General features: G+C 43.5%; 2 protein-coding genes across 2 annotated transcripts in view; one reads left to right on the plus strand and one right to left on the minus strand.

Annotated features, from left to right (window-relative positions):
- The window catches only part of plxnc1 (plexin C1), a 139555-nt gene extending 128068 nt beyond the window's left edge, over window positions 1-11487 (plus strand). The window contains exons 30-34 of the mRNA XM_078553689.1: window positions 1534-1697; window positions 4214-4361; window positions 8423-8563; window positions 8667-8741; window positions 9563-11487. Coding sequence (XP_078409815.1) covers window positions 1534-1697; window positions 4214-4361; window positions 8423-8563; window positions 8667-8741; window positions 9563-9664 — 630 coding nt within the window. The 3' untranslated portion in view covers window positions 9665-11487. The remainder of the gene's footprint in view (window positions 1-1533; window positions 1698-4213; window positions 4362-8422; window positions 8564-8666; window positions 8742-9562) is intronic.
- Window positions 1-27186, minus strand: part of LOC144687485 (centrosomal protein of 83 kDa-like) — a 101076-nt gene that overhangs the window by 11462 nt on the left and 62428 nt on the right. The gene's annotated exons all lie outside the window — the stretch shown is intronic.

Genomic DNA, 27186 nt, shown 5'->3' on the forward strand with positions numbered 1-27186 from the left:
GGCTTTTACAGTCCATTTTTATACTCCTTGCAAGTTTATTCTCAATTCTATTTTCCCCCTCTTAATCAATCTCTTGGTCCTCCTTTGCTGAATTCTAAACTGCTCCTAATCCTCAGGCTTCCTACTTTTTCTAGCAACTTATATGATTCCTCCTCGGATATAATACTGTTCTTAATTTCTTTTGTTAGCCATGGTTGAGCTGCTTTTCCTGTTGTGTTTTTGCACCAAAAAGGAATGTATAACTGTTAGAATGCATACATTCATTCCTTAAGTATTAGATATTGCCTATCCACCATCATGTCTTTTAATGAAGTTCCCCAATCTATCTTAGCCAACTCACGCCTCATACCTTCTTGGTTTCCTTTGTTTAAATTTAGAATTTTTGTTTATGGAATCCCAAATTCCTCCATTATGATAAAATAATTTTTTTTAAAGTTTGTTTGTGGTACTTCAGATTCTACTTCAATCCCATGTATATGTCCCAATCATTTATTTTTCTCCCTGTAATCAGTGCAATTTACATTCTGGTTTGCTGCCTGTGAGAATATTTCAATTTGATTGGCTGCTTACCCTGATTGATGACATCACTATTGTTGGACATCCTCTTGATTTGGCTCCAGTTAAACCAATGTTAGTAAAGGGGAAATCCATACCACAAAGAGTGCTGGATCTTTGTAGGGAGCTTTCTTCAAGATCAGCGGCTAGCACCATTGCTTCATTGCTAATCGCGCAACCTGGCCACTGTTTAGGTAATGTTGATTGAGGGATAAATATTGCCCAGAATAATAGGGGGAACTCCCCAATTCTTCTACAAAATAGTGCCATGAGATCTTTTATGTCCACCAGCGAAGGAAGCAAGGGACTTGCTTTAACATCTAATTTGCAAGAATGCACTTCTGACAGTGCAGCACTCAATACTGCACTGCAGTGTCAACCTGAATATGGGCTCAAGTTGTTAGTGTGGGACTTGAACCCAAGGCCTTCTGACTTAAAAGGTGAGAGGGCCTTTATCACTGTGGTATTTGAACGCACACTGTCTGGATTATTAATCCAGTGACATAATCAGTACACTGCCACCTCCTCTGTGCCAGTTCTGTTTCCTGATGATCAAAGCCAGGCAGTCCCAGTAATTCCAGTTTGGAATATTTTACAAGAGCTGAAGTTGCTTAGATCAGAGTTGCTCTGGGTCTTTCTAGAGATACGTTTATCAGCCTAGAACAGCTTCTGAGGTGGTAAGTAATACAGAGCAGTTGTAAAGAAAAGCAATTTCATAAAAAGGTTTTGCACTTAAACTTCATGGCGTCTATACTGTGGGCAGCAGCTTCAACCTGATTTTAACAGCCCAGGCTCTGAAACACCCAGTTTCACTCTATCAGTTATCTCCAAGCAGGCTTATTGCATAAGGTTTTTACCATTGCAAGAACAATTCTCTCTCTATCTGTGATTCAGTTATATTGTAAATTTGTTTGAAGTGCTTTATAGATCAACTCTATTCCTCCCCATGTGTCTGCCACTGATTTCTTCCTGTTTCAGGTTGCACTTCACTCTTTTGTTGAGGACCTTTTTAGGAGCATCTGGGCTATTCCAAATAACAAGGCACCAATAGCCATTAGGCACATCTTTGACATGTTGCAGGCTCAGGCCCTCAATAAGAAGATAACTGATCCTGATGTGTTACACATATGGAAGACTAACAGGTACTGAATGTCACACATTGTGGGTGCATTATTGTTGCTTTTGCTACAACTTGGCATGCTTACCATTTAGAAAACAGCGCATGCATTCAGAGTTCTGAGTTCTACACTCACAGGGCAGAATTTTTAGGTTGGCGTGCAGGCGTGTGCCCGACTAATCGGACGCGAAATTGCGTGAGATGACATCTGACGAGCATCCCGATGCCATCACGCGTTTGTGCAATATTTCAGTCGGCGGGCCCGCTCCTGACAATTAAGAAGACAATTAAAGTTGTTAAAGTTCCAATTGTCTCTGATTTTTCATGGTCTGTCCAACGTTACAGAACCTGCCAGGTGGACTTTGCATTTTTGATGAAACCTCATCCAAGGGCAGGATGAGGTTTCCGTTATTAAATTTTTAAAAATGTATGGACAGAATTTTCATCATATGTTCAGGTGACTGATTCTGATGCGTGGACATTTTTTTCCGGATTTTAAAATCTTTATTTAACTGTTTTGAAGTCTTCAGCTCCCTGAGGCAGCTCTCTGCCTTCAGGCGACTTTCGCTCAGCGCTCGCCCCGCACCCGTGCTTATGTCAGCACCCGCTCTCCTCCTGGCCCCGCCCCAGCAGCGTGGAGCATTTCAGCACGTGCTTCACGCTGGCTGGCCGTTAATGAGCCAGCCAACGTGAAATCGTGGTTGGGGTCGAACATGGGTGGCAGTCCGTTCCCTGGCCATTCCCGGGCCCGCCGATTGCGCCTGCATGCCGACCAAAAAATCCTGCTCACAGCCTTGAGATAAGGGCAGGAGGATTATAACCCACTCTGGACTTGAGGATCTTGAACTCCCCATTCAGTGCTGAAAGATGTTCGACATGGTTGTCATCTGTTCTTGGAATTGGCTGGTATGTGTCGCTTCACTTGAGATTGAGAAGCCCCATAGAAAGTACTTGAGGCTCAATGTAGATACAACCAACTTGATGGCATTCTGCCAGACCCACTGTCCTTTCCTATACATTGACAATCTTCCATTGCCCTGGTAACCTGGTAAAATCTACTTGAAGATTGCACAGGCAGCTAATCAGTTGGCCTTGTGTTCGTTATGTAGAATGGATTTCTTTGTGAATTGGGAGAAGATCCAGCTATTGTGGGAATCCAGCTCAAAGCTGAATACACATCCTTGTTCAATAATTGCAGCTTTAATCTTGTCTATTCAGCCGTATGGTTCTAATTTCTAAAAGAATGTTAGACCAGGAAGGTTTACCCTACGCTCCTCTATCCCCAGGCACTGCTGACCTGCCCGATGTTTCCTGCACTTTGTTTCTAGTTGTTGCCCTTTTTTTCAAATATAGTGCAGTTGTGTGTGGAAGCTACTGTGTTGTGTTATCCATCGTGGATACGATCTTGCACATTCTCTGAATGTACTCCAATCTCTTGATTCTCCCTCTGGCCTAGTGACACATGGAGCTTTCTGATCATTTTGTGTTCATGCTTGTATTGTTACTTCCCTGTCGCCCCACTGCCTGCTCCAGTCAAAAACAGAACAGTGAATGGTCAAAAACAACTTCTGTATAGTAAAGACGGAGTATAACAAGTGTCCAAAAGGCATAGATTTACTAAAAGAAGGACTTGCATATATATTGCACCTTTCCGAGATTACAACAGTGACTACACGCCAGAGGTACTTCATTGGGTGTAAAACACTTTGAAATATCTGATGGTTGTGAAAGGTGCTATATAAATGCAAGCCTTTGTTACCCTCACAACCTCAGGACTGTCCCACGGTGATTTACAGTCACTGAGGTACTTTTGAGGTGTGGTCACTGTTGATAATGTAGGAAACGTGGCAGCCAATTTGTGCACAGCAAACTCCCACAAACAGCAATGGGATGTAATCTTTTTCAGTCATGGGGGTTGAGGGATCAATATTGGCCAGAACGTGGAGGAGAACTGCCTTGCTCTTTTTCAAATAGTGCTATGGGATCTTTCTTGTCCACTTGAGAGGACGAAACGAGATCTCAGTTTAATTTCTCATCTGTAAGACATGCCCTTGGACAGGTGATCAATGAAGTATATTTTCATCTTCACCACACAAGCAGCTATTCTGACAGGTCAAATCACTTGCCTGTTGTAAACCCCCCTCCCTCTCTCTCCACTGACTCTCATTGCACTGATATATGATGGAGGGATAATTGAGCAGTTTCTGCACAGGTAAGCGATTGGATCCATCAAATTACCAGGACGAGAAGGGGATCACTTTCCCCAACTTCAGACTCCCTCCCCTCATCAGGGAGGGTCTTGGCTGGTAATGAAGTGATGCCAAGTTGCTCTATCCTGTGTATGGTCAGTAATAACATTGTTGCGGTGAAACAGCAGAGAGCAGGGCTCAAAACTGGGACTATAACCAATCAGTATGGTTCAGATACTCGGATCCAGTCACTGGATCATCAGGGAAATGAAAAACAACAGGAGCACATCAATGTTGTCATATTTGACATTGACACTGTCAGCTTTTAATATTATTCTTTTTTCTTCACCAGCCTTCCTCTGCGCTTTTGGATAAACATCATTAAAAATCCGCAGTTTGTGTTTGATATGGAGAAAAGCCCGCACTTGGATAGCTGTCTCTCTGTCATTGCACAGGCTTTCATGGATTCCTTTTCCTTAGTGTCACACCAGCTTGGGAAGGTAATTATGTTAGGGCCGATTTTAACCATTGGGGGGAAAAGGAGTATTAGTGATCAGTACACCCTTACACCCCTGGCCATTACACCCCACATATTACACCCCCATCTGTTACACCCTCACCCATTACAATCGCAGCCATTACACCTCTGCCCCTTTCATCCCTGCCCATAACATTCCCACACCTTACACCCCCATCTGTTACACCCTGCCCCTTACACCCTCACCCGTTACACCCCCACCTGTCACACTCTGCCCGTTAAACCCTCATTCATGACACCCTGACCCTTACATCCCCACCTGTTACACCCCACCCATTAAAATGCCACCCATTACACCATCACCCCTTACACCCCTGCCTGTTACACCTCCACCCCTTACAACCCTGCCCTTTACATCCCCCGCCCATTACATCCTCACCTATTACACCCCCGCCCGTTACACCAGTCTGTTACGTCCCCACAGGTGACACCCTCACCCGTTTCACCCTTGTCTGTTACACTCCTGCCTGTTACACCCTCACCCATTACACCCATACCCGTTACACCTCCACCCTTACAATCGTGCCCGTCACACCTCCACCCCTTACAACCCCACCCCTTATATCCCCTGCCCATTATACCCTTGCCCATTACACCCCTGCCCATTACAACCCCCATTCATTATACCCCCACCCATTACACCCTCATCCTCGTCTGTTACACCCCTGCCCGTTACACCCCTGTCTGTTACACCCCCACCCATTACAATCGCAGCCATTACACCTCTGCCCCTTTCATCCCTGCCCATAACATTCCCACACCTTACACCCCCATCTGTTACACCCTGCCCCTTACACCCTCACCCGTTACACCCCCACCTGTCACACTCTGCCCGTTAAACCCTCATTCATGACACCCTGACCCTTACATCCCCACCTGTTACACCCCACCCATTAAAATGCCACCCATTACACCATCACCCCTTACACCCCTGCCTGTTACACCTCCACCCCTTACAACCCTGCCCTTTACATCCCCCGCCCATTACATCCTCACCTATTACACCCCCGCCCGTTACACCAGTCTGTTACGTCCCCACAGGTGACACCCTCACCCGTTTCACCCTTGTCTGTTACACTCCTGCCTGTTACACCCTCACCCATTACACCCATACCCGTTACACCTCCACCCTTACAATCGTGCCCGTCACACCTCCACCCCTTACAACCCCACCCCTTATATCCCCTGCCCATTATACCCTTGCCCATTACACCCCTGCCCATTACAACCCCCATTCATTATACCCCCACCCATTACACCCTCATCCTCGTCTGTTACACCCCTGCCCGTTACACCCCTGTCTGTTACACCCCCACCCATTACACCTATGCGCTTTACACCCTCCTGCCTGTTACATCCACTCGTTAGGTACACCACCAACCGTTACACGCCTCCCCCCACCCCCACACGTTTTACACCTGCCCTTATTTTCACATTCTTTACTTCACTCTTGTTTCTGTTTCGAGGACTGAGAGGAGGTGCAATATTAAAACTGGGTTTCATAGGAATACTTTCCCTATATTGACTGGGAATCACTTAGTGCTAGGGGTTTGGATGGTGCAGAATTTGTAAGGTGCATCTAGGAGGGCTTCCTGAGACAATATGTAGATAGTCCAACTACGGAAGGGGCAATACTGGTCCTGGTATTAGGGAATGAACCCGGCCAGGTGGTCGAAGTTTCAGTAGGGGAGCATTTCGGGAAAAGTGACCATAATTCAGTAAGTTTCAAGGTACTGGTGGATAAGGATAACAGGAGTCCTTGGGTTAAGGTGCTTAATTGGGGGAAGGCTAATTATAACAATATTAGGCAGGAACTGAGGAATCTAGACTGGAGGCGGATGTTTGAGGGCAAATCAACAACTGACATGTGGGAGGCTTTCAAACGTCAGTTGATAAGAATTCAGGACCGGCATGTTCCTGCTAGGATGAAGGATAAGTATGGCAAGTTTCAGGAACCTTGGATAACGAACGATATTGTGAGATTAGTCAAAAAGAAAAGGAAAGCATTCGTAAGGGCTAGAAGGCTGGGAACAGATGAAGCCCGTGGAGAATATAAAGAAAGTAGGAAGAATCTTAAGCAAGGAGTCAGGAGGGCTAAAAGGGGTCATGAAAAGTCACTGGCAACCAGGATTAAGGAAAATCCCAAGGCCTTTTATACATATGTAAAAAGCAAGAGGGTAGCCAGGGAAAGGGTAGGCCCACTCAGGGACAGAGGTGGGAATCTGATCGAGTTTTTCGAGGAAGTGACAAAGATGATCGACAATGGAAGGGCAGTGGATGTTATATACATGGATTTCAGTAAGGCCTTTGACAAGGTCCCTCATGGCAGACTGGTACAGACGGTAAAGTCGCACGGGATCAGAGGTGAGCTGGCAAGATGGATACAGAATTGGCTTGGTCATAGAAGACAGAGGGTAGCAGTGGAAGGGTGCTTTTCTGAATGGAGAGCTGTGACTAGTGGAGTTCCGCAGGGATCAGTGCTGGGACCGTTGCTGTTTGTAGTATACATAAATGATTTGTAGGAAAATGTAACTGGGCTAATTAGTAAGTTTGCAGATAACACTAAGGTTGGAGGAGTTGCAGATAGTGAAGAGGATTGTCAAAGGATACAACGGGATATAGATCGGTTGGAGACTTGGGCGGAGAAATGGCAGATGGAGTTTAATCCGGGCAAATGTGAGGTAATGCATTTTGGAAGGTCTAATACAGGCAGGAATTATGCAGTAAATGGCAGAACCCTTAAGTGCATTGACGGGCAGAGGGATCTGGGTGTACAGATCCATAGGTCACTGAAAGTGACAATGCAGATGGATAAGGTAGTCAGGAAGCCATATGGCATGCTTGCCTTCATTGGCAGGGGTATTGAGTATAAAAGCTGGGAAGTCATGCTGCAGCTGTATAGAACCTTGGTTAGGCCACACTTGGAATATTGTGTGCAATTCTGGTCGCCACATTACCAGAAGGATATGGAGGCATTGGAGAGGGTGCAGAGGAGGTTAACCAGGATGCTGCCTGGTCTGGAGGTTATTAGCTATGAGGAGAGGTTGGAGAAACTTGGATTGTTCTCACTAGAGCGACGGAGATTGAGGGGTGACTTGATAGAAGTTTACAAAATTATGAATGGTATGGACAGAGTAGATAGTCAGAAGCTTTTTCCCAGGGTGGAAGAGTCAATTACTAGGGGACATAGATTTAAGGTGAGAGGAGAAAACTATAGAGGAGATGTGCGGGGCAAGTTTTTTACGCAGAGGGTAGTGAGTGTCTGGAATTCGCTGCCAGAGGAGGTGGTGGAAGCAGGTACGATAGTGGTGTTTAAGAGGCAGCTCGACAAATACGTTAATAGGATGGGAATAGAGGGATATGGACCCCGGAAGTGCAAAATGTTTTAGTTGACGGGTAATATGATCGGCGCAGGCTTGGAGGGCCGAAGGGCCTGTTCCTGTGCTGTACTTTTCTTTGTTCTTTGTTCTTAACAGCTCAACAGCTATCCACAGTAACTCTAATATACTGTTTTCCTTTTCATCTCATTTCCATTGTTCTTGCAGCCCTTCAAAACTCAAACCCTTCCAAATATAAGACCTTTCATGTTTCCATCTTATCTCTACTTTTAGGTCAATAAAATATCACATCCCCACTACTTGTTTACCTATGAACTCCTGCAAGATGCAAACATTTCCCTTGTCTCTAACTCCCCTTTGCTATTCAAACAACCTTCCAACTATCTACAAATGTTAGATCTAACCTATTTCCTTGTGCCTCAACTTAACACCTCTATCCTTTTCATGTTTCCAAATACCCAGACAACCTGACTTCTATCAAACTGTTGCCTGGCTCATTTAAATATCACATGCACACACGCACAGCCAAGCCTTCTTTACAGAATAACACAACATTCCCCAAAATATATTTTTTAAAAAATCCATTCTCACAACTTCAAAAACGGCACTTCATTGTCTGTAAAATGCATTGGGACATCCTGATGTTTTGAGAGGCTCTAGATAAATACAAGTTCTTCCTTTTTAGCACTCTCCAACCAATAAAGTGCTTTATGCCAGAGACATTCCACACTACAAGGAAGAAGTGAAAGCTTACTATCGACAGATTGCTGACATGGGCGCAGTGACCAAGGAGGAGATGGAGAACTTTCTCACTGAGGAATCGAAGGTAATGAGATGATTTTTATGATGCAAGGTTCCTGGATCATCATTCACTTCATCTCACTGGTCAGGGCGGCAAATCCTTAAACAACATCTTCATTTTCTTTCAGAAGCACGAGAATGAATTTAAAGAAAAGGATGCTATGGTTGAACTTGGGAAATACATCCTAAGGTATTCTTTTCAGGTGAGGGAGAGTGTACAGCTTTGTATCTGTGGCAGTGACTTCAACCCTTATGCTTTGTATAGTTTTATAGAGTGCTGCAAACCCAGTGATGTACTGGTCACGGGTACTGGATCTCCAACTCCCAGCCAGAATTGCCCAGGTCAGGAGGAGGCCAATTAGGGGTTGAAAACCTGTAGATCTTTGATACCAGTGACCTCCATTGCAGGGGTCAGGGAGAGGGGAAGGGTCACTTCATTTTAAATAATAGCAGCAAGTACCTCAATCACAAGAGGCATATCTAGAGTGTTGGTCATAATGGGAAAATCATAAATAGTGACCGAGGTGAAGGTCCATAACGATTCGGATGGAGAATGTGAGGTCTATTTCCACCATGTTTCCACCCTCATCCAGTAAACTGGTCTTCCAATGCAGACCCAGATCGGAAATAAGGAAACCTCATCCTCTATTACGTCTCCCACCCATGCTCGTGTCTTTGCTTCGTCAGGCAGAGGCTTCACTCCCAACCAGGAACACCCATCGCTGCCAGAGCTGATAGGCCTGGTCTGGTCTTTGCCTGGTTTGGAGACTTATGGCAGAGTCTCGGAGGGTGAGTGCTGTAACCCCACAGACTTTCGGGCACTATTATATTTATAATTCATACTATTAAAATGTACTGTAACACTTGAATGCTTTTTAACAGCACAATACACAAAACGAAGAAGACAGCACTTTCTCAGTGCACATTAACACTGTCATGGATCGGTTTTGTGCTGTACATTTTCTGTAGAGTCAACTCGTGATCAAGTACTTAACAATCCATCACTCTCAAATTTGCTTTACAGTTGGAAAGTAAACTAGAGACTGAAGGTATGCAAGAAATGAATGAAGGCATTTTAAAAATAAAGGAATACTTCAACAGCAAATCAAAGTGTGGATGGGAGTGAACGAATGTTATGGGGCAAATACCACATAAGACACAACTGTAAGGGAAGCTGCAGGAGGTGTTTCCCTCTACTGGCCCTGGTCTCTTTGAGAGTGCTAATTTTAAACCAAACACTTCAAGTGAGGCTGAGCCCCCAGGAGAAAAACCCATTGTCTAATTTATCCTATAGACAGCACCAGATGCGAGAACGAGACTTCCGCTGAGGACCAGTGTCACTTTGTTCAAGTTGGTGATTGCGGATACTGTTGGTGTGCACTGTTCAATCAAAAATAACAAAACAATTCCTCTGAATCATGATTCATTGCTGTTGTCTTTTCTTTTGGAGGGTAATTATGCGGAGATTCCCACTTTGACCTTTGGAAGCTCTGTATGTTTTCTGTCACGCTAACTAAAATTATGTTCTGTAAAATATATAAATAATTGTTCAATTCTATAAAGTCACAAAGTACATTTTTCACATCAGCATTCTCAGTATAAATTGAACTGATCTAATATTTTGTTGCTTTCATAATGGAAAACAATTGTATTTGTTACAGTTAAGATCAGAGATCTATATTTAAGCTAATATGTGTTTTTGCACAAGTGTCAATTAAAACACAGGTAGAACTGGTGATGTTTGCATACCAGGTGGTCTATTCTTTCACCTATGACCTTCTCTCCTTTTTAATATTCTACTTTTACTAACTACAAGAATCACAAACTATGCCTTATATTTGTAACAACAGATTATGACTATATATGTAAGTATAATTACTGGTTGATTAGATTGTTTTAACTGTCCTACAGTCAGCCAGTGACCTTTGATGCATAATGCAATCAATGTAAATTAGCTATCCATGCCTGACAATACAGATCAGCCATACATCCTGGCACAGATACAGCCACTTATTAAGCATTTACTTTATTTGATGATCATAGCTTACCCAGGCAACTTTTGAGTCCCTCAAAGTGCAGCTGCTCCGCCCCAGGGTCAATGCTGCTCAGAATTCAGTTCTCCCCACTTCCCCCTCTTCTCCCGTGTGAAGGAAAGAGTTAATTTGAAAATAAGCAGAAAGGACAGTTATGACAATGTGTGCACAATTAAATTAGAAAAGTATAAAGGTCCTGAATGAGAGATTGAGTAAATTAATAGTTTGAAAACCTATTTAGCACAGGCTTAAACTGTGAGTGACTGAGACTGCTGAGGGTAAAACAAACAGAAATCAGCAAAAAGCATTATATAGGGCAATGCACAAACTAATCCCCAAATTTGAAGTTAAGGGAAATAAGGGTGAGATTTGAGTGTGTAAAAAGAGATGATTTGATTAAAGCTGTGTTACCGTCTAAAGAGTTCAAAACTCGGCTTCACTATGTCCTGCTTATTGCACTGTAACATTTAAATAAAGGCCAGAGAAGAAACCAGGACAGAATCTGTCTATCATATTACCCAACAAATTAACTTCATTTAACTTTGCCACCACCTCCTTGCCCCCGCCCCACAGCATTAGTGCCCCTATGGGTACAGTGCCCTCCAGCATCAGTGCACCTATTGGTGCCAATGTCATCTTGTTGTCAGTAACCCCTGGGTGCAGTACCTGTCTGCCACTGTACCTCATAACTCAGTGACATCCATACAATTTTTGGAAATTAATAGCCATGCTTCCCATCACTCTTTGGGCTATTGATTTTCTGACGATTCTATGAGCCTTGATTAAGCTTCCTGCTACCATTTGCGCTGACTGGTCTTCCCCTGTTGGTAACTGTATTCCAAAAAGTGCTCTGTTAACTTTGTTAATTTGTTTTCACTAAAATAAATTGTTTTGGCTGATTCTTTCTCCTTCTGAACTCCACCTCGTTCCTTTATCACACAATGTCACATTCACTTAAATATTAATATGCAAATTGCTCATTAAGACAGTTTGTGTGAACAATTACTTCTCTGTTTTCCCCAATTCAACTTGAAAACTACAGAAAGTGCAATAAAACTCAACTTGTCTCCAGATAGTATGTTCCACTCAGGTGCCTCAATACAATTTCAATACTCTTGATATTTACAATATACATTCCTTGTCAGGCACACAGCTGAGGAGCTCTACATAGTTTGTAGCCCCTCAGTGTACTATGGCTGAAAGGCCTTAGCAAAGCTTCCCCATTTTTTTTTATTCATTTACAGGATATCATCATCGCTGGCTAGGCCAGCATTTATTGCCCATCCCTAATTGCCCTTGAGAAGGTGGTGGTGAGCAGCCTCGGCAGCAGCTGCCTCAAACTTTAGTCCATTTCTCAGCACATAGTCCTGGACCTTGGAATGTGCCAGTTTGCAACACTCGGTCAAGACAATTACTTAAAAACAAAAACAGAATTACCTGGAAAAACCCAGCAGGTCCGGCAGCATCGGCGGAGAAGAAATCAGCCAACGCCTCGAGTCTTCACGACCCTTCTTCTGCCGAAGGGTCGTGAAGACTCGAGGCGTTGGCTGATTTCTTCTCCGCCGATGCTGCCGGACCTGCTGGGTTTTTCCGGGTAATTCTGTTTTTGTTTTGGATTTCCAGCATCCGCAGTAGCTTTTTGTTTTTATCTCAAGACAATTACTTCTTTGGTTTGGACTTAACCTCATCAATAATGGAAATTCTGTGGAATTTTCAGTCTTTTGCCAGAGTTCTTACCAGTTGGGTTATCACCCCTTCATAGTTTAGCCTTGTATAAATATTAATTTAATTTTCCAACAGAATGAAAGAATTAATACACTTTCCAGAATATCTTTCAGACATTCATGGTAATGTTCTGGTGGTCATATTTGAGGCTGAAGCTTAAAAATAAAACAAACCATTTTAATAATTTTAGAAGGGAAGTAATATACTGGCTTAACAGCTGTACTTCAGTGGACAGCTCTCTTCTCTCTGAGTTTGAAGTTTGTAGGTACAAGGTCCACTGCCCACGATTGGCCCCCCGACTGCAAATTCACGCTGGCTGCAATGCTCAGCATTGTCGGGGTAGGGGCGGGAAGAGGGCGAGCGCGGAAGTCTGTGCATGCACGCCCACGGGCGCGCGCGCTGAAATCTCCCTGAGGGCACAGAGCTGCTTCAGGGAGCTGAAAAATTGGAGAAACAAAAATAAAGATTTAAAAGATGATATAAACATGTCCCCACATGTGACTCAGCCACATGAAGAGGGACATGTTTGAAATGAAGTTGAAAAAAATCATTCCGATTTTTTATTTGCCGTTGGAAACCTCATCCCGCCCATGGATGAAGTTTCATAAAAAATACAAAGGCCGCCTGGCCTGTTTGCCCGCCTGCCAACCGAATGGTTGGGTGGGCAGCGAAAAATACAAATTACAAAAATACCTGCTTAATAGGCCTCTTGATTGTCAGTAGGCACGCTGCTGATTCTCACATGCGCCTGCTGACCAAAAGATCGCAAGGGTACGCGATGACGTCGGGACACTCGCCTGTAAACAAAAGTAAAATCCTGCTCTTGAGCTCATAATGCAGGGTCTTAATCATTTTTTGGTTAGGAACCCTATAATACATTGGGAAATTCTGCAGAACCCCAACCTTCTCGCCCTTTTCCCCTCCCACTGTTCTATACATATATTATCAAACAAAAATTAGAACAAAGTAAAACACTATGAATGAATGATTATTTTGCATTAAATGTAAGAACAACATATCTTGAAAAATTTGGTACAATTTTCAAATAAGCTGAAAATTGCATGGAACCCTTGCTTGGGGAACCCTTGGCTTCTGGAAAATTATAGTTGAAAAACACTGATCTAGGCTGACTGCAGACACTGAGGAAACGCCGCACTGTTGTGGTTGCTGCCTTTCAGATGAAATGTTAATCTGAATATGTAGATTTAGTCCTCCAATATTTATCCCTCAACCAACATCACTAAAACATATTGATAGTAAATAGAGATAGTTCAAGTAAGTTATATTGAGATTTGTAGATGTTAGGAATGACTTTTAGCTTTAATGTTTAAGTTTGATTTTTATTTCTGTATTTGTGTGTTAAGAAACAGTCAAATTGAGTTTTAGTTTCAGTTTAAAAGGTGCCTGCATTTCTAAATAAATAAAGTGAACAAGGGCAAAAAAAAAACTGGGCTGTTGTCAAGCAACAGAGTCCAGAGAGGTAGGTCCCTCCCACAGACATATAGGGGAGAATTTCCCCCCGTCGAGAGGGTTGTGTGGGGGCGGGAGGGAGCGGGCACAAACCCGATCGGTACCCCTGATTGGGTCCGCGCCACCATTTTACATGGGTGGGCCAATTAAGGCCCACCCAGCATGACGCGCACCCGGAAGTGCTGAGTGGCCTGTGCGGGCGGCGGGGGGTGGGGGGGGGGGGGGGTGGGGGGGGGGGGGGGGTGGTATGCACGTGAAGGAGCGCAGAAATCTCCCTGAGGCACCAAAGCTTAAATAAAGAAAAGAAAATATTTTAAGACATGTCAAGGAACATTAATGAAAAATGTATTTAATTTATAAACCCTTCATGAAACCTCATCCCGCCCGTGATGAGGTTCCATGAAAAATGCGAAGGCTGCCTGGGCTCTTTGCCTGCCTGCCAACCTTAAGGTTGGACTGGCAGCTCAGTTTATTATTTTAAATGATATTTAAATGGCCTTAATAGGTCTTCGACAGTTCGGCTCAGCTACATGCCCGCTGAACTGAAAATCTAAATGACGCGCGATGACGTTGGGATGCACACCCTTTGTCGCCCCGCATCATTTTACGCCTCAGGGAGCGAGCTGAAAATTCTGGCCATACAGAAGAAACTAGAAACAGCAGTTTGATTTGGAAGCTGTTTGAGTTTGGTTGGTTTTGAAAGTAGCTGCCAGGGGAAATTAGAGCAAAGGGGACAGATGGCCAGTCCCAAGCTAAAAAGACCACGAAATCCAGGGGAGTGGAACAAGAGAAAGTCCCAAGCAGACCTTCTAATCAAAGGAAGGACAGGAACCTGGAAAAGGTCCTGTTAATGAAGTTAAGAGTGAGGGGCAGAAAGAAAGGCTCCAATCGTCAGATTTATAGAGACAAAAGCTACAGAAAGTAGATTAAAAGCGAGAAAAGCTTGCAAGAGGCCAGAAGGTCCAAAGAGACAACTGAAGGTCTGTAACTCTTTGCTATGGGCATGTGAAGCAGTGGTACTGTTGATGGCTGAGTCGGTGAGAGAGAGTGCGCGGACGACGGGTTGAATGCATGTGGTGACCCAGGAGAGAGGAACACTGGAAAGAGAGTTAGAAACCCTGGAGGTAAACACTTGCAGAAGGTGTCTGAGAGAAAGTGTTGGTTTGGGAGAAGATTCCAAAGTGAGTCTTTCAAAAGTGGAGATTGGAAACCCCCATGTGAAAGCTGGAGTTCAGTGAGACTGGTTGGCAAATGATGTGACAAGCATCTGGGGGAGTTGGGGAGAGATCCATAGCATCTGTCTGGGGTGGTATCTGTCACTTGCTTACAGAGTATGTTGTACTTGACCACGGGTTGCCTATTGGTACATGGACTGTGTACTTACTGTGAACATTAGAGTATAAGATAGTTTTTGTAACTTGCATTATCCTTACAAATCTGTATATATCTGTAAAGGTACAGTGGGTGAAGGAGTATTGTAATATAATTAATCTTTTCTTGTTTAATAAATGTTTTATGCTTTTGTTAAAAGTTCATTAGCTGACTCTGGTGGCTCTGTTCAGTAGCCTCTCCCCGGGATCTAAATAAACAAATAAAAATTAGGATCTATCAAGCTGGGATCCACCCTTGGATCAGGCTTGTCCAGTGGTAGCCTCAGCTTGGGATCATAACAACATGATATGGTCATTATCTGATTTCTGTTTGTGGGACCTTGCTATGCATAAATTGGGTGCCATATTACAACAGTAACTACAGGCAGGATTTTAATTGCCAAGGTTGGTGGGTGGGGTGGGTGGTGATTAAAACCCTGAAAAATGCTGGTCAGAAACTCAACATGATCTCGCCAACTCCAAGGAACATTAATGAAACTGAGACGTGTTTAGAGGCAAGCAAGAAACCCACGTGAAGCTGTTGGGTCAGTCACCCTGATCTTGATCTTTTCTGCTGTCAGCCTTCACTACAGCTTGAGAACAGCTTATGCAACTCTACTTGGACTTCTGATGAGAAACAACACTTCAACACCAGGAGCCACACTAACAACAGCCACCTTCTATGCAGTCACGTGCTGCTCCTGAGGACAGAGGAGATGGGCAAAGAATTCCCAGCTCAAAGGAGTTGCTACCCCAGCACAGAGCACACAGATAAGACCAGCGTCCTTGACATTGATGAGGGTCAGACAGCACCCCCGCCAGGAGGCTCATACTTTTACGGCAAGTCATTGCTGACATTTGCAACCTCCTGGAACAAGACCTCCTTCCAAAAGGGCCAGGTAGACACACATTGCCAGTGGCTGCTGAGGCCACAGCCCTGAAATTCTTTGCTTTGGGTTCCTGCCAGAGATCTGCTAGTGACATCTGCAGGGTCTGATGATATGCTGTCCACAAGTGTATCACCCAGGTGAGCAATGCCGTGTTTGCCAGGGTCACCATTTATGCCCACTATGGCACTGATGAGGCCAGTCAGACACAGAGAGCTCTTGCATCTGCTGCAGTGGCAGGATTCCTACAGACAGACAAGTCATTGGCTGCATACATGTGGCAGATCAGCCTAGTGTATTTATCAATCAGAAGGGACTCCACTCCCTCCATGTTCAGCTCAAATGTCACCACCAAAACATTATCATGAACGTCTGTGCAAGATACCCTAGAAAGTGCCATGATCCTTTCATTCTCCAACAGTCACATCTCCCAAAGATCTCCACGCCTCCACAGTGTGAGAGCAGATCTCCTTGGAGACAAGAGTTACCCATGGAGGACCTAGCTGATGATTACTGTGACAGCCCTATCACTAATGCAGAGGTGAGAAGCAACAAGAACCACATAACCACATTGAGCAAGCCATTGGGTTGCTGAACATTCAATTCAGGGGCCTGGACAACCTGGAGGCACCTTTCAGTATACATCATTGCTCTCCAAAATAGATGTGGTCTGCTGCATCTTGCATCAATGTCCTCATTGCAGTGCTACAGCAAGAGGAAGGGACAGAACAATTGGCATGCAAGGAGAAGGAGCAGCAGCCAGATGTGGCCTATGTGCCTGCAACCACACGCTTGGCTGCCTGAGAAGCCGTGATGGCCTCACACAGGCACACTTTAGCTAGTAAATATGCATCAGAGCAATTTAGCTGTGCAATCATAAAACCTGTGGCATCGCCCCTAACACACATCATTTCCACGGTCCAAAATACAACTGTTACATTTACATGCTTTATTTGTCTTCCAACCTGGTCATACCATTCACCTGAAGACTGCTGTCCAAGTGGAACTTGAGATGCAACAAATTAGAGACCAAGAGAATGAGGAGTTCAAATAAAGTCCTTGATTCACTGAAATGAACATAATCATAACACAATGAATATTGTTTAAACAGCCAAGTGACTCCCTTTGTGCATCTATTAAGACCACTCATCCACTTCCAACTACTGCCATGCGGTGCTACCCCTGTGGCTTTTTTTGATTCTTTCACAGGATGTGGGCTTTGCTGGCTGGGCCAGCATTTATTACCCATCCTTACCCATCCTTGAGAAGGTGGTGGCGAGCTGCCTTCTTGAACCGCTGCAGTCCATGTGGTGTAGGTACACCCACAGTGCTGTTGGGAAGGGAGTTCGAGGATTTTGATTCAGTGACAGTGAAGGAACGGCGATATATTTCCAAGTCAGGATGGTGAGTGACTTGGAGTTGGTGGTGTTCCCATTCACTTGTCCTTCTAGGTGGTAGAGATTGCAGGTTTGGAAGGTGCTGTCGAAGGAGACTTGGTGAGTTGCTGCAGTGCATCTTGTAGATGGTACATACTGCTGCTACTGTGCGTTGATGTTGGATGGGGTGCCAGTCAAGGGGGCTGCGTTGTCCTGGATAGTGTGAAACTTCTTGAGTGTTGTTGGAGCTGCACTCATCTAGGCAAGTAGAGAGAGTATCCCATCACATTCCTGACTTGTGCCTTAGAATCTTAGAATGGTTACAGCACAGAAGGAGGTCATTCAGTACATCATATCTGTGCTGGCTCTCTGAAGGAGCAGTTCACCTGGTGCTGCTCCCCTGCCTTTTCCCTGAAGCCCCGCAAATGTTTCCTTTTCAGATAATGATCCAATTCCCTTTTGAAAGCCACAATTGATCCTGCCTCCACCACACTCTCAGGCAGCACATTCTAGATCCTAACCACTTGCTGTGTAAAAAAAGTTCTTTCTCATGTCCCCTTTGCTTCTTTTGCCAATCACTTTAAATCTGTGTCCTCTGGTTCTCGATCCTTCTACCAATGGGAATAGTTTCTTCCTTTCTACTCTGTCCAGACACCTCATGCTTTTGAACACCTCTATCAAATCTCCTCTCAGCCTCAGTTCCAACTTCTCCATCTTTCTATATAAGTGAAGTTCTCATCCCTGGAACCATTCTTATGAATCTTTTCTGCACTCTCTCTAATGCCTTCAGATCCTTCCTAAAGTGTGGTGCCCAGAACTGGACAAGATACTCCAGTTGATGCCAAACCAGGGTTTTATACAGGTTTAGCATAACTTCCTTGCTTTCATACTCTCTTTCTCTATTGATATATCCCAGGATGCAATATGCTTTATTAACCGTTCTCACAACCTGTCCTGCCACCCTCAATGAATAATGCACATATCCAGGTCTCTCTGCTCCAGCAGCCCCTGTAGAATTGCACCCTTTGTTTTATATTGTCTCTCTGCATTCTTCCAATTAAAATGAGTCACTTCACACTTCTCTGCATTAAATTTATCTGCTACTTGCCGGCACATTCCACCAGCTTATCTATGTTCTTTTGAAGTTCTACACTATCCTCTTCATGGTTCACAATAATTCCAAGGGGAGAATTTTCTCCCCATCGGGGGGGCTCTGTGGGGGCGGACGCGGGCGGGCGCACAGCCGATCGGTACTCCTGATTTTACGTAGGCAGGCCAATTAAGGCCCGCCCAGTGTGATGCGCGCCCAGAAGCGCTGTGCACTCCATGTGCAGGTGGGAGAGGGGGGTTGCCTGGGTTGGGAGTGTGCTCTTTCGCGCGTGCAGAAATCTCCGAGGCACAGAGGTGCCTCAGGGAGATTAGTTTTAAGTTTAAACAGTTTACTAAAGTGTTGAAAATTTTTTTATGATTGTCCCCTCATGTGAAACTGGGACATGTGCATTAATTTTAATAAAAATGTTTCTGAAAATTTTAAATCATTCATAAAACCTCATCCCGCCTGCGGATGGGTTCCATGAAAAATGCAAAGGCCGCCTGGGCTCTTTGCCTGCCCACCAACCTTAAGATTGGACGGGCAGCTCAGTTGATTGCCTTAATTGCTTTTTAACAGGCCTTAATAGGCCTTTGACAGTTCAGCGGGCGCACAGCCGGCTTGGCAGCGCGCCCGCCGAACTGAAAATCTAAATGATGCGCGGTGATGTCAGGATACACACCCGATGTCATCCCGCGTCATTTTACACCTCGGCGAGCAGGCCCGGGCCCCCCCCTCGCCAAGCCGAAGATTCTGCCCCAAGTTTCATATCACCTGCAAATTTCTAAATTGTACCTTGTACACCATGGTCTAGGTCATTAACATATATCAGGAAAAACACCGACCCCTGGGGACCTCCACTATAAACCTTCCTCCAACCTAAAAAATAACTGTTCAACATCACATTTTGTTTCCTATCACTCAGCCAATTTTGTTTCCATTTGTGCTGTCGCTTTTATTCCATGAGCTATAACTTTGCTCACTAGTCTGTTGTGCAGTACTTTATCAAATGCCTTTTGAAGTCCATATACACATTAATAGAATTACCCTCATCAACCCGCTCTGTTAGCTCATCAAAAAACTCAAGCAAGTTAGTTAAACATGATTTTCCCTTAACAAATCCATGCAGGCTTTCCTTAATTAACCCACATTTACCCAAGTAACTATTAATTTTGTCCCAAATTATCATTTCTAAAAGATTCTCCACCACCAAGGTTAAACTGACTGGGCCTGTAGTTGCTGGCCTTATCTTTTCACCCCTTTTTTGAACAACTTGGACACAAAATTGGCTGAATGACAGGAAACAAAGAGCAATGTTGAACAGTTTTTTTTGGACTGGAAGAAGGTGCACAATGGAGTTGCCCAGGGATTGGTATTAGGACTCCTGTTCTTCTTGATAACATATTATAATATTTGCAATTCTCCAGTCCTCTGGTACCACCTGAGTCTAAGGAAGATTGGAAAATTATGGCCAATGCCTCTTACTTACTTACCACTCTCACTTCCTTCAGTCTGGATGCATCTCATCCAGGCCTAGTGCCTTATCAATTTACAGTACAGATAGCCTATCCAATACATCCTCATTATTAATTTTAAACCTGTCACGTGTATGAACTACCTACTCTTTCATCATGACCTGCACACCATCTTCTTTCTTGATAAAGACAGGTGCAAAGTATACGTTAACTAACTCAGCCATACACCTTGCCTTCATGCGTAAATCCTCTTTCCAGTCCCTAATCGGCCTCACTGTTCTTATCCCCTTTTTACTATTCATATGCCTATAGAATACTTTTGGATTCCCTTTCATGTTAGCTGCCAGCCTCGTTTCATACTCTCTCTTTGCTTCTATTATTTGTCTTTCAATTCCCCTCTGGGGTGGGGGGAGGAGGTGGTGGTTGTGGAAAAAGGATGGAAAAGGGGATAAAAAAGGGATAAAACAATGAATAAATGGATAAATATTCTTTGCACCTTGGTATTCTTCTCTGATATTACCTCCTGGTTTCCACCTGCCATGTTAGTTTAAACCCTCCCAAATAGCGTTAGTAAATTGCCCAAAAAGGAAATAAGTCCCTGCTCTGTTTAGATGCAAGTCATCCAGACTGTACAGGTCCCATCTCCATCAGAGATGATCCCAATATCCCAACAATCCAAAGGCCTTACTCCTGAACCATCTCTCCAATCAAACATTCATCTGCTCTATCCTCCTATTTCTATACTCACATCTACGTTGTACCGGGAGTAATCCAGGGATTACTACTTTTGAGATCCTGCTTGCTAACTACCGACCTAGACCCTAAATTCTGACACAGGACCATATCTGTATTTTTACCCATGTCATTAGTACCAATGTGGACCATGACTGCTGGCTGTTCTTCCTCCCTCCTCAGGGTTCCCTACAGACATTCAGTAACATCCATGACCGTAGCACCAGGGAGGCAACATACCATGCTGTATTCATGTCTATGGCTGCAGAAATGCTTGTCGGTTCCCCTATCAGATCTCTGATCACGATTACCCTTCCAGTCTTCTCTGTGCTCCCCTGTACGGCTGAGCCAACTATGGTCCCACGTACTTTGCTCTGGTTACAGTCCCCAGATGAACTATCACTTTCATCAGTATGCAGAAGTGGAGAGTGAGATGCACTCAGGGAATAGCTGTCTGTTTCTTCTTGACTGCCTGGTGGTCACCCATTACCTCTCTTCCTTCATGCTCTAAAGCTGCGAGGTGACCACAGCTATCCAAAAATCTGTCAAACTTGCAGATGTGCCGCAGCTGATGACACATCCTGCATATATGCTTATCCAGGACATAGGAAATGGCCTGGAGTTCCCACATGGAACAGGATGTGCATTCTAAGGGTCAAAGCTTTCCTGCCATTCCTCTATCTATTAGCTAATAAAACTTACTTTAAAAAAAGACTCACCAGTTATTCGCTTCTCTTCTTCTGTTGTCACTTAAATATAGGGAGGTTAATTGAAATGCTTTACTTAACTCTTAAAAGAAATTGAACTTTTTAAATTTCAGCTCTTTAGAATTGCTCGGGAAACAAAGCTACTATAACTACTAAACAAAAGCAACAAAATCACCAGTCAATCAGCTCACAGCCTTCCTGTGAAGTTGCTACTTGATTTTTATTTCTCTCTCACTTCAGCAGATCTCAACTTGCTTCACACTCCACCTACTGCACACTAGTCCTGGACCAGGAACATAGCACTTGAGCAGTAGGCTATTCGGCCCTTCGAGCCTGCTCTGCCTTTCAATAAGATCATGGCTGAACTGGTTGTGGTCTCAACTCCACTTTCCTGTCTGCCCCCCAATAACCCTTGGCTCCCTTGTCTATCAAAAATCTAACTCTGCCTCGAAAACATTCAAAGACCTAGCCTCCATTGCTTTCTGGGGAAAAGAATTCCACATACTAATGACCCTCAGAAAAAAATTTTCATTTCAGTCTTAAAAGGGAAAGTTCTTATTCTTAAACTGTCCCCTGGTTCTAGTCTCCCTCACAAGAGGAAACATCCTCCTGATATCCACCCTATCAAATCCCCTCAGGATCTTATATGTTTCAATAAGGTCCTCTCATTCTTCCAAATCTAACCTGTTCAACCTATCTTCACAGAACAAGCCTTTCATCCCAGGATTGAGCCAAGTGAACCTTCTCTGAACCGTTTCTAATGTAATCATCTTTTTTCAAATGAACCAAAGCTGTACACAGTGTTCCAGGTGCGGTCTCACCAAGGCCCTGTACAGCTGCAGTAAAACTTCCCTACTTTTATATTCCATTCCTCTTGCAATTAACACCAACATTCCATTTTTTAAAATTAAATTTACAGAATGTGGGTGTCGCTGGCTAGGCCAGCATTTATTGCCCATCCCTAGTTGACCTTGCCTTCCTAATCACTTGCTGTACCAACATACAGTACTAAATTTTTGTGGTTCATGTACCAGGACACCCAGATCCCTCTGTATGACAGAGTTTTGAAATCTCTTCCCATTTAAATAGTATAATGCTTTTCTATTCTTCCTGCAAAAATGGGCAAGTTCACATTATCCCACATTATACTCCATCTGCCAAATTTTTGCCCACTCACTTAACCTATCAATATCCCTTGGTAGACTCATTTCCTTCTCTTGAAAACTTACTTTCCTACCTATCTTGGTGTCACTAGCTACCATACATTCAGTCCCTGCATCCAAGTCATTGATATAGATTGTAAACAGTTGAGGCTCCAGCACTGATCCCTGGGCACTCCACTAGTTACAGCTTGCCAACCCAATCTCCCGGTCTCATCTCCCTTGTAGATGATAGACACATTTGCTGCCTCTCTCTGCTCTCCTTTTCTCCCAGATTCTCAGACTAAACCTGCCTGTGAGATTCAGTGGTATTTTTAAGAAAACCTCTAACCCAATGTTTCAATGGCTTCCTATGGACACTTCTCTCACAGCCCAACTACATGGCAATGTAAATCGCATTGACCTTGCATCCAAGTAGAGATGCTAATTAGCTATCCTTTGGAGCCCCAACTCCATTCTATCTTGAAATTAAACAGACAGTTTAAAGCATAACTGTTTACAAAACTTGACATTCCTAACAACTCCGTGGGACTTGGGACACAGAAGGTTGTGTGACTTTGGAACACTCTGCCTCAGAAGGCGGTGGAGCCTTCACTGAATATTTTTAAGGCGGAGGTAGATAGATTCTTGTTAGGCAAAGGAATCAAAAGATTATCAGGGATAGATGGGAATGTGGAATTTGAAATGCAAATAGACCAGCTATGATCTTATTGAACGGCGGAACAGGCTCGAGGGGCCGAATGGCCTACTCCTGCACCTATTTTATATGCTCGTAAGACTAATAGTCTATTCACCGCCAGCACAGCTGCCTTGGTCATTGTTTATGGGTGTGAATATCTTGCACCTTCTTCCTGGTAAGACAACCTGAGCCCCCCCCTTTAAGCTAAACAAGCAAGTCACCCAGGCTTGTCGTCACAGAATTCAGAACAGGTCACATGACCGGCTTCAATTCTCATTTTACCTTAAATTGAGCACACAGCTCCAAAACATAACAATCTTATAAAGCTTTGCATTTGTAACAATGGGACCCTTAACATGCAGTCAGGGCCTGGGATCATACCTGATGATACTCCCTATCTGTCACACTTCAGGTGACAATGATTTAGCCTTAATGCCAAAACCATCAAAACTGTAAGAGAAACTTGGTGACCATGTGGCTCATTTATAAATTCAAGGCATTTGAAAATATTCTAGTACCAGGTAAGCAAATAATTCCCCCTAACAACAGATGTTGTCATGTCACTAGAACTTGCAGAATCAGTAATTAACCTTGGAGGATAGCAGTAGCAATGGTGAGTTAACCTTCTGTGAGAACTGATGCATTTACCTTGTGAAGGAGTTCACCAAGGAAATTTCACACTAAACCACCCCACTTTTATTATCAACACAAACATCCATGCAGAATATACCCCACAACTTTCATTCTGTTTACAATCATTCTAAATTATGCACTGACTGTGCTCTATATTGTATCAAGTAAATGGACAAATTTTCATTTGATGTATATATAATGGAGTCTGCTGTAAAGTAGACATAAGAGTACATTGTGGATGTGCTGATTGAAGTGCCCTATCTAGTCATATGTATCATACCAGAAGCTGGGTGAGAAGGGCAGCTGGTAGCCAAACCTCAGTCTCAAATTCAAACAGACCGGGCAATGTGTTGTTGTCCAGGTCTCTCAGTAGCTGTCTTTCCGCCAATCAGGGTTAATATTCCAAGGTTCTAAAGTGGTGTTTAATGTAACAATTCGTCTGCCCACTCTTGCTGCATTATTCAGACTGCAGTTCGCCTTACAGACAGTTTTAGGAATTTCATAGTCAGATGTGGCCACATGTCCAGGCCAACAGTTCACCTTTCCAATGGGACTGTGATTCCAGTTTTATAAACAAAGGCACATACATACAATATACATACAATACAAAGTGTTTATTTGACAAGTATTGAAATATCAATGATCAACAAGTGTTTGTTCCAAAGTCAATGTATAGTCATTTCACGTAAATTATTTTAAAAAAGGCCAAATTAAAATCATGAATGACAAACATGTTGAAAAATTATTTGACTTAAGTTTATAATAAATTAGATATATTAAAGTGTCAAATTTGGAACAATTATGTATCAAAAAATGCAAAGAAAATATAACGACTCAATACCACTGCTGCTCCTGTTCTTGGCAAGGGCTTTCTACGCTGTGTGCCAATACATATTAAACACAGAACGCAGACCCTAGAGTCTGTGCGTGCAGCTTAATTAATGCAAATATTTACAGACACACCACAACATAATTCAGTAGTTGTAAAAAAATAAAGAAAGCTGGCAAAGCATCTGAAAGTTATTTTAAAAATGCATCCAGAACAGTGTCACACATCACCACAGACAAATAGAGAACATTCTTGCATTTGCAATGCTTTTGTACAGTAAAATTGTATCTGGTCTTCCACAGAAATTCCATAATACTCATTTATCCACTTTGCTTTTATAAAATGCAGAAAGAAAAAATAAATTAAGCGGAGCGATGTTTCCTTGCATGCTGCTGGACATTTGAGCTTTGATTTCCTGTTGTGCTACAATCACAAACCAGACTACTACTGTGAGTTCATATATTTTGTGTTATGGTGTTGGTTGGCTCCATGGTTTGCAGGAACAATGGATTTAGCCAGGAATCTGCAAAGTTGTTTTGCTTCAAAGAAGCACAAGTCTAGGAATTAACAAAGTTTTATTTTGACAACCACTTCATTCTGGAAGCGAAAGTAAATTCATATTTTGGGTGGGACAGTTTTTCTGCTCCAATGAAAGGTAACACACAAAACAAAATCCCAGCTTTTCTTAGAAAAGCCACAACAAAGGAACATTAATGACAGGGGCAGCCATTCAGTCCGTCCATTCCATTCCAGCATTCAATCAAGATCACAGCTGATCTGTACTTCAATTCCGTTTACTTGCCTCTGGTCTGTTTCCTTTGATGTCCATGCCAACAAAAATCCATCCATCACTGACCTAGCAAATTTCTATTGAGTCAATGTCAATGCTATTGGCAGGGGGTTGGGAGGGCAGGCAGCGGGGGGAGAGCTCCGGATTCCATTGCCTTTCGTGTGACTGAATCTTGACTGACATGAGTGGTGATCATCAGTGGTATGGAAAAGGGGCAGCTCCTATTCTTAATACAGCAAATTTCATACTGGAAACATCCAAAAATGGTTAAGTAATCAACTCATCACAAACTATTCTTGCACAGATTACAGATGCTAGGAAGTTCGGAGCAAGTTGTCTAGCTAGTCTCTGGGTTGGGTATGGTGTAGGGATCAAGGAAACAGAATAACTTTAAGTACAGGAAAATACCCATAACAGTCCAGCTGTTAAATATATTTTCAGAACTCCATACTATAAATTCAAAAATTAACTTCTCTGCAACATACAACATGATAAATGGATCACTCTCAGGTTGGGAGGCTGTGACTAGTGGGGTACCGCAAGGATCAGTGATTGGGTCTCAGCTATTCACAATCTGATATGGATGTGGGGACCAAATGTAATATTTCCAAGCTTGCTGATGACCCAAAACTTGATGGGAATGTGAGCTGTGAGGAGGATGCAAAGAGGCTTCGAGGAGATTTAGGCAAACTAAGTGAGTGGGCAAGAACATGTCAGATGGAATATAATATGGAAAATGTGAAGTTATCCACTTTGGTAGGAAAAACAAATGCAGAATATTTCTTAAACAGGAGAGATTGGGAAGTGTTGAAGTCCAAAGGGACCTGGGTGTTCTTGTTCATAAGTCACTCAGAGCTAACATGCAGTTGCAACAAGCAATAAGAAGGGCAAATGGTATTTTAGCCTTTATTGCAAGGGGATTGGAGTATAGCACTAAGGAAATCTTGCTGCAGTTGTTTATAGTCTTGATGAGACCACACCTGGAGTATTGTGCACTGCTTTGGTCTCCTTACCTAAGGAAGGTGTAGGGATATAGAGGAAGTGGCCACAGAGGAAGTGTAACGAAGGTTCACCAGACTTAACCCTGGTAGGGCAGGATTGTCCTATGAGGAAAGATTGAGGAGACTGGACATGCATTCTGTAGAATTTCGAAGAGTGAGAGGTAATCGCATTGAAGTGTACAAAATTCTTACAGGGCTCAACAAGGTGAATGCAGGAGGCATGTTTCCTCTGGTTGGGGGTCTAGAACCAGTGTACACAGTCTTAAAATAAGAGGTAGGCCATTTAGGGCCGAGATAGTTACTTCAAAGGGTGGCGAATCTTTGGAATTCTCTACCCCAGAGGGCTGTGGAGGCTCAGTCATTGAGTATGTTCAAAGCAGAGATCGATAGATTTCTAGATACCAATGACATCAAATGATACTGGGACAGTGCAGGAAAATGGCATTGAGGTGGAAGATCAGCCATGATCTAGTTAAATTGCAGAGCAGGCTCAAGGGGTTGAATGGCCTTCTCCTGCTCCTATGTTCCTAACATAGACTTCCCAAGATACAGTCACTATTTCATCTTTCTTTGAATTTCTACAAGTGCAGTATCATCAAAAAGACAGCAGAATGTCTCCTTTAAAAAATCATTGCTAAGGGGTGCCCACAAGATAGAAATGGAAGGGGGAAAAGGTGACTGTAGACTATTT

Source organism: Cetorhinus maximus, chromosome 12, assembly GCF_964194155.1.
Source record: "Cetorhinus maximus chromosome 12, sCetMax3.hap1.1, whole genome shotgun sequence".
Taxonomy (NCBI): Eukaryota; Metazoa; Chordata; class Chondrichthyes; order Lamniformes; family Cetorhinidae; genus Cetorhinus; species Cetorhinus maximus.